This window comes from Nanorana parkeri, unplaced genomic scaffold (genome assembly GCF_000935625.1).
Source record: "Nanorana parkeri isolate BGI_ZX_2015 unplaced genomic scaffold, ASM93562v1 scaffold668, whole genome shotgun sequence".
Lineage (NCBI taxonomy): Eukaryota > Metazoa > Chordata > Amphibia > Anura > Dicroglossidae > Nanorana > Nanorana parkeri.
Window position 1 is genome coordinate 181,752 of NW_017306936.1, and position 7,686 is coordinate 189,437.

At 37.2% G+C, this 7,686-nt stretch overlaps 1 protein-coding gene across 1 annotated transcript in view; it reads right to left on the reverse strand.

Moving 5' to 3' along the window:
* Positions 1-3,705: 3,705 nt before the first annotated feature.
* The window catches only part of IL1RAPL1 (interleukin 1 receptor accessory protein like 1), a 587,524-nt gene continuing 583,543 nt past the window's right edge, over positions 3,706-7,686 (reverse strand). Inside the window, exon 10 of the mRNA XM_018563512.1 lies at positions 3,706-5,270. Within this exon, the coding sequence (XP_018419014.1) occupies positions 4,552-5,270 (719 nt within the window). The 3' untranslated portion in view covers positions 3,706-4,551. The remainder of the gene's footprint in view (positions 5,271-7,686) is intronic.

A 7,686-nucleotide genomic window follows, 5' to 3' on the forward strand; every position in this document is an offset into this window, starting at 1 on the left:
GTTTATATAGTCTCTTGAGTTAGCAAGTCACAACACAGAGATGCTATTTTAAAACATCAGGGTACGTTGTCACCTAATCATAGATAGTAAAATGTACAGTAATTTTTCATCTTAAAATAAATATCTGGGTAAAACTTTTCTTTTAGTTTTAGATAGAGTTGGAAAGGGTCAAGTGTTTAATACTAGCAGTATCCACAACATTAGGGAGACCTAAAATTAAATGTAATGGTGAGCTCTGACTAAGAGGGCTAGGGAGGCGGCTGGGGGTTTATAGAATTAGTAAACGTTCTTTTAGCCAACTGAGCTGTTTTGATTGGGATACTTTGCCTGCTTTTTTAACACTCATCCATGCTTTCAAGAAACTAATCTTTTTTACACCAGACATTATTTTTTTCTGTACATGTTGGGTGATATTCAAATAACTCACCATTGGCACTGTTGTACGATAACAACTTATCTCTGTTCCATGATAAGAGAGCAACATAACTTTTACAGGAATATGTAAACTTTTATAATAAATGGCAATTAAGATTGTCCAATGTTCCCTACTGTTATTGTTTTGTTTTATATATGATTACATTTTTCATCATTGTCCTGAGTTTGTGTATTAAAAAAATTAAAAATCAGTTTCTACCTTAATGAAATTACAAATATTTAGATAGATAGTATAATGTTGCTAGGTTTCCCCAGGAATAAGGTACAATATCTTCTAATATGTGTAGATTATTACCAAATGCCTCAGAAAAGCATATTTTAATAAAAAAATTATTGAATGGGTATGTATAGTTGTGTTAAATAGTAGTGAACCTTGTCACCCTGCACACTTTTGTTGAACCAGAAATAGCACCAAGCACATGTTTCAAGAGTCCAAACTATATTTTATTAATCCATTCATATCATAAAAACAACAGAAAGAACCCAACACATTTCAGTGGCCAAACCTTCCCCCTTATCAGGGCTTTGACTATAATTTTAAAGATCTCAGACTCTAAGCCCGGGTCACTTGATCAAAACCAGTGAGATTGAAGATACTAGCAATGGATGTTTGTGTTAGACAGCTGTGCAGTAATAAAAGGTACAGCTGCCTAACACAAACATCCATTCCTGTCAATATAATCATTTAGTAAGATTATTTAGGATCTGAAAATTATGAGGCACAGCACGTAACCTCTCTTTGTAAATGTGCCTTATTCTTCTTTAAAGTGTATTTCCACATTTCACTGCAAAATAAGGATAACACCTATTTTATATGTATTACATGTTGCCATTCACATAGCATAAGCTAAAAAATATTAACATGCTTCTTGCAGTTTAAATTGCTTTCACTTAGGTTGGGGTTTCAAGGGTTAAAACTTATTCTTGCTTTTCTTTCTTTGAAATGTTAGGATTGGCTGTGAGGGTGAGGGGGTTTGAGGTGGCTTGTCTATTGTATTTAAATTAAGCTTTTCATGGAAACACAATCCTCAAATTTCAGACAGATCACTGTGAAGGGATTGAGAAAAACCAGGAATCAGCCATCTTGCCTGCTGCAACAAAACATCTAAAAGGTAAGAACGTTTCTTAAAGTTATTTTTCATTATGCCGTGTGAATAGGAACACAAAAAAACATATAGAGGTGTTTTCTCAAATCTGACTGCAAATGTGAATACACTTTAAGCTCAAATAAAAATCAAATATATAGTAGTGCTCATACTAAAACTTAGATAAATAAATAACATATAGGTAACCCCATGGAAACCTGTGTGCAGCACTCCTTCTTTGATGAGACCAGAATGTATGCCTTTAATATCAGGAGCATGCTTTGGAGGAGGATGGGAGCAATATGTATTGTGTTTTATTATAATATGTATTGTCTTGTATTCTTAGAACTGTTTGCAGAATAAATGTTGTTTTGTAAATGGCCAAGGGAAGAGAAGGGACAGACACATTATCCTAAGTCTTCCATATATGAGAGCCACACCTATCCCGCAGTGGGCAGTAGTACAGTCCTGGCTTTATTATCCAACATATACAAATACATTAATTGTGCAATAAACAGGATTGATCTGCATATTTAACACACCTGATTAGAGGTAACTTTTTTTCCCCTTAAGAATTTATATACTATTGATGTATGTACTGGGATTGTTTCTTTTTAATTAGGTAAATATAAACAAATTGATCTAAAATATGTGATCTAGGGAACATATAGAAAGTGTTAACTGTACGTAAGCAAGACCCTTGAAAAACTACATTTTGTCCCGAATTCCTACTGAAAATTAGATGTATGCTTCCATTTATGTGATTATGCCTAGGCTCCCCTGTTCTGTAGCCTCTTTTTGGAATCAACATAGGTTCAGTTGCCTGGTGTAAACCATATTTTCATAAGAATCCTCAAATATCAGCTGCACTTAGCTGGTGTACGTGTAAAATCAAGTTTTATTGTAGTTGATCCATCATAAATCCATGAGTAAACGCCATCAAACACTAACCTCTATGCTTAAGCCCATGTGGTGAAATGCATAAGAGGAGAAGGTATGGGAGAATGTTTGGAGGTGTTTACTCATGGATTTATGTTGGATCAACTACAATAAAACTTGATTTTGCACGTACACCAGCTAAGTGCAGCTGATATTGGAGGATTCTCCTGGGAGGTGAAAACGCATCTTTGGCCTGCACCCAATGTGCGTGGTTGCTACATGACTGAAGATAGAATCAAAGTGGTTTCTGGTGTCATATTTTCCCAATTAATAATCCTAAGAAGTCCCATTAACATAAAACTCTATAGTCTAGTGTGTGAAGTTTCGGTAAGAACATAATGCAATAGGGCAGTCTGCTAGTACAATAAACGATGGCAAATGGAAAAATAAATTCTACTTACAAGGCTTACCAATCTTATGATACCACCAACAAGAGAGGAGGTATATATCACTGCCATTCACCATCATGCACACTTTTCAATATGTAGGTACATGTACTTGCAGTTTCAGCGGGAACTAATATCAACTGGGCTGTCTAAGGGCAACACCAACAAGGACAACAACCAACAATGAATCTCACTGAGGAGAGTGTTGGTGATTGACACCATCATTTACCTTCACACACAAACTAAGTAGATCTAAGAGTACTTGTTTATTTAAGTATCAAAGAGGAAGTCTTTCATCTGCTCTCTAGAATCTATATTACTCCAAAGCTATAAATACAGATCAGGAACCTTGTCCAACTATTATAGCATGTTGATGGACAGCTTATGTCTTTTACATCACCATGTCAATGTACTGGTTTGTAATTATTTACAATGAAGTTGATCAAAAAGTTTACCCTTCAATATATTGCAGTATACCACTAAGTGAATAATTGCAAGCACACACTTTCAACCTCTCAAACATAGAAGCTTTTTTTTCTTAAAAATAAACATATTTCTTTATTTTATTCAATAAAATGTGTTTAACATTTTAGGTCCGATTAATTTTTATAAACAATAAATCTGTTGGAAAGGCTTTATGCATGTTGGCGTTCACGTCTGGTGTTTGTTACCTCCTGAGTTCTAAATTTAAACTGCCTTTAAGCTGATAAAGTAGTAATCTTAACAAAATGAAATCTGATAAGGCAAAACAATTTTAAAAATATTACAGGAGTCTGTGATAGTAACAAGGTCTTTCTGAGCTTTGGTATGGACACCACCATACAAAAATAACTTCAACAATGCATGTATATTTTTTCTCTGACTCGAGCACTGTAGCTTTTCAAGTGGTATTTTAAAGTAGAGAAAAAGGTAACAATAAAATATAAACAATATGTGATCCCCCATTCACCCCCTTCACAAAATCTAAAAAAAAGAAAATGGTACTTAAAAAAGAAAGATAAAATAAAGAAAAAAAACTTTTGATAGAAAATGTTTCCATTAAAACTGCTCTCTAGGATCTATGTTACTGCAAAGCAATAAATACAGACCAGGAATATTGTTGAATGATAGACATTTAAGTTAGTTCAAAGATAAACAATCAGACCATCTTGAATTGTAACCAAGCATGCTGCCATCAGGTAGGTGGGCAGAAGGAATCGAAAGTGAGCTCTGCTAGTTATCTTAAAAAAATAAGAGTCATTGGAATCTTGCATACTTCTTTCTTTTGATGCTGAAGGCTGAGCATCATGAATGTAAAATACTAATAAAGCCAACAAAATAATGTTGATCCTTATCCAGTGGCTGGTTCACGCATTCCAAAAAAAGATTAAATAAAAAAAAATCTAAAACTATACTTAAGGAGAAGTAAAAGAGAACACGTCCTATCTATACATCAGTCTATTCATAAAAAATGTAACTAGACAAATTTCATTGACATATAAAACAAAGTCAAAAATGTAATGGCAAGAGACATGGGTAAAACAGGAAGACACTGATGCTACAAATAAATTGCAAAAATATGTACAAGACCCTGTTTTTCCTCAGATATTAACGATTGTAATGCATGTTTAACAGCAGCAGTCGAGGATGAAGTTCCAGGCACCAGACTGCATGACTTCCAACTGTGTGATGGTGGGGGTGGGGCTGCTGTGCCCCTACCATTTCTGTCACCAGATGACACTGGATATACTTGTCTCCCTTGGCAAAAGTGGCAAGATAGCACTGTTTGTATGGGCTTCATCTGGGTGCTGCTCCCTGTTTGTTTTTGTTTGTGGCCGCTGTCCATTGATAAGTGTCATAGGTATGTTGCAATAAGTATGCTGATTACCTATTGAGATAAAAGGCAGGGTGCCAGTTGGAGGTACATCATATTCATAGCTTCTATAATAGTGTTTCTGCCGCATTTGAGTATGGTAAGTATTATGAAAGGTAGAACGGATGTCAGGATGGGCAGTGGCCAGGGCAGTGGAAGTGGCAGCAGCCATGGAGATTGCTGAGACTGTCTGCAGTTCCCCAAAAGGTCCCTGCTCACTGACATCTAAAACCTGCTCATGTGTGATGGGTTCTATTCTTTTAAAAGGCATTTCATATTGTAAACGTTTCCAGAATTTTGAATTCAACTTGTTGCATTTCGGCCCATGCCATTTGATAACGGTTAGAAGCTTAATCGTGTGTTTAAGAGTTTCCACCTCCTGGTAATTCATAATCCCACGTAATTCACTGCACTCAATCAATATGACTTTTATTTCCCCGGTGATCAACATGTTCCGAAGTCTGGTCTCTAGCTCAAATATACTCCATCCTCTTCTTACTACATATGTGGGAGTCATAACAATTATTAGCCTTTTACTTTGGTCCACACATCTTGCCACATCTTCAATATAAGCTGTAAGGGAAGAGGAACAAACAGGCAATTAATACAAATAAGTTATTAATACACAGAACAAATTTACAGCGTAAATGTTTAAAAATCACTCCACGGTGTCATGTGACTCGTTAGTGTTACAAGGTCTCAGGTGTGAATTGGGAGTAGGTGTGTTAAATTTGGTGTTATCGCTCTCATACTAGTCACAGGAAGTTCAACATGGCACCTCATGGCAAAGAACTCTGAGGATCTGAAAAAAAGAATTGTTGCTCTACATAAAGATGGCCTAGGCTATAAGAAGATTGTTAAGACCCTGAAACTGAGCTGTAGCATGGTGGCCAAGACCATACAGGGGTTTAACAGGACAGGTTCCTCTCAGAACAGGCCTCGCCATAGTCAACCAAAGAAGTTGAGTGCACTTGCTCAGCGTCATAACCAGAGGTTGTCTTTGGGTGACGTATGAGTGCTGCCAGCTTTGCTGCAGAGGTTGAAGGGGTGGGGGGTCAGCCTGTCAGTGCTCAGACCATGCGCCGCACACTGCATCAAATTGTTCTGCATGGCTGTCGTCCCAGAAGGAAGCCTCTTCTAAAGATGATGCACACGAAAGCCTGCAAACAGTTTGCTGAAGATGAGTAGACTAAGGACATGGATTACTGGAACCATGTCCTGTGGTCTGATGAGACCAAGATAAACTTATTTGGTTCAGATGGTGCCAAGCGTGTGTGGTGGCAACCAGATGAGGAGTACAAAGACAAGTGTTTCTTGCCTACAGTCAAGCATGGTGGTGGGAGTGTGATGGCCGGGTCTGCATGAGTGTTGCCGGCCCTGGGGAGCTACAGTTCATTGAGGGAACCATGTATGCAAACATGAACTGTGACATACTGAAGCAGAGCATGATCCCCTCCCTTCGGAGACTGGGCTGCAGGGCAGTATTCCAACATGATAACAACCCCAAACACACCTCCAAGATGACCACTGCCTTGCCTCAGAACCTGAGGGTAAAGGTTATGAACTGGCCAAGTATGTCTCCAGACCTAAACCCTATTGAGCATCTGTGGGGCATCCTCAAATGGAAGGTGGAGGAGCGCAAGGTCTCTAACATCCACCAGCTCCATGATGTTGTCATGGATGAGTGAAAGAGGACTCCAGTGGCAACCTGGAAGCTCTGGTGAACTCCATGCCCAAGAGGGTTAAGGCAGTGCTGGAAAATAATGGTTGGCCACACAAAATATTGGCACTTTGAGCCCAATTTGAACATTTTCACTTAGAGGTTTTCACTTTTATTGCCAGTGGTTTAGACATTAATGGCTGTGTCTTGAGTTATTTTGAGGGGACAGCAAATGTACACTGATATACAAGCTGTACACTCACTACTTTACATTGTAGCAAAGTGTAATTTCTTCTGTGTCATCACATGAAATGATATAATAAAATATCCACAAAAATGTTAGGGGTGTACTCAGTTCGGTGAGATACTGTATATGTATATACCGAACACAAGAACTATCAATGTTCGAGTCTGGAGGGATATAAGGATGTGTGATTTGATGAGTAGATATAAGGAAACTAGAAGTTAATACTTGCTAGAAGAATGAAATATAAAGATGGGTTGGTGGTCTTTTATGTATAAAATGACTTTGTTAATGTGATATATGTCATGAGTGGAACCTGAATTGAGAAAGCTGGTCGGATGTCCAGTGAAAGGTCTTCAAGAAAAAAAAAATACAGCAAGCCCAGTTGCCTTTACTTATTTTTTACAGTAAATGAAAATAAACAAATAAATACATAAATAAATATTCTATAAAAAAAAATAGGGGAAGGGTTTAAAAAGAGATAATTGGACAGCGCTGACACCATTCAAATGATAAACATGCTGTGTGTCATCATTCAACAACAGGACTTAGGACATTATATATATCATCATTCAACAACAGGACTTAGGACATTATATGTATATAGTGTCCTAAGTCCTGTTGTTGAATGATGACACACAGCATATTTATCATTTGAATGGTGTCAGCGCTGTCCAATTATCTCTTTCTAAACCCTTCCCTTATTTTATTTATATCTATCTATCTATCTATCTATCTATCTATCTATCTAGATAGATAGATATATATGAACAAATTATACATTGTTTTAGCCATACAAAGGGGTTGATTTACTAACCTTATAAACACGCCACGAACAAGTATACACCTCTGTAGTGTGTTCCCTCCCAGCATGATCTATTGGTGGAATCTAGACACCTTTGTAGTGTGTACACACCCAGCAGGTGTGTTGTGCAAAGCCCTGCATGAAATGCAAGGTGATGTTCTGTAAATTAGCTCTACGTTGTGTTGCTTGCGTTGATGAATGCAGGAATGTAAATGCATGAGCTAACTATTTTTGTCTAAACTGTGAAGCAGCATTATATATGCATCATGTGCATGATTTT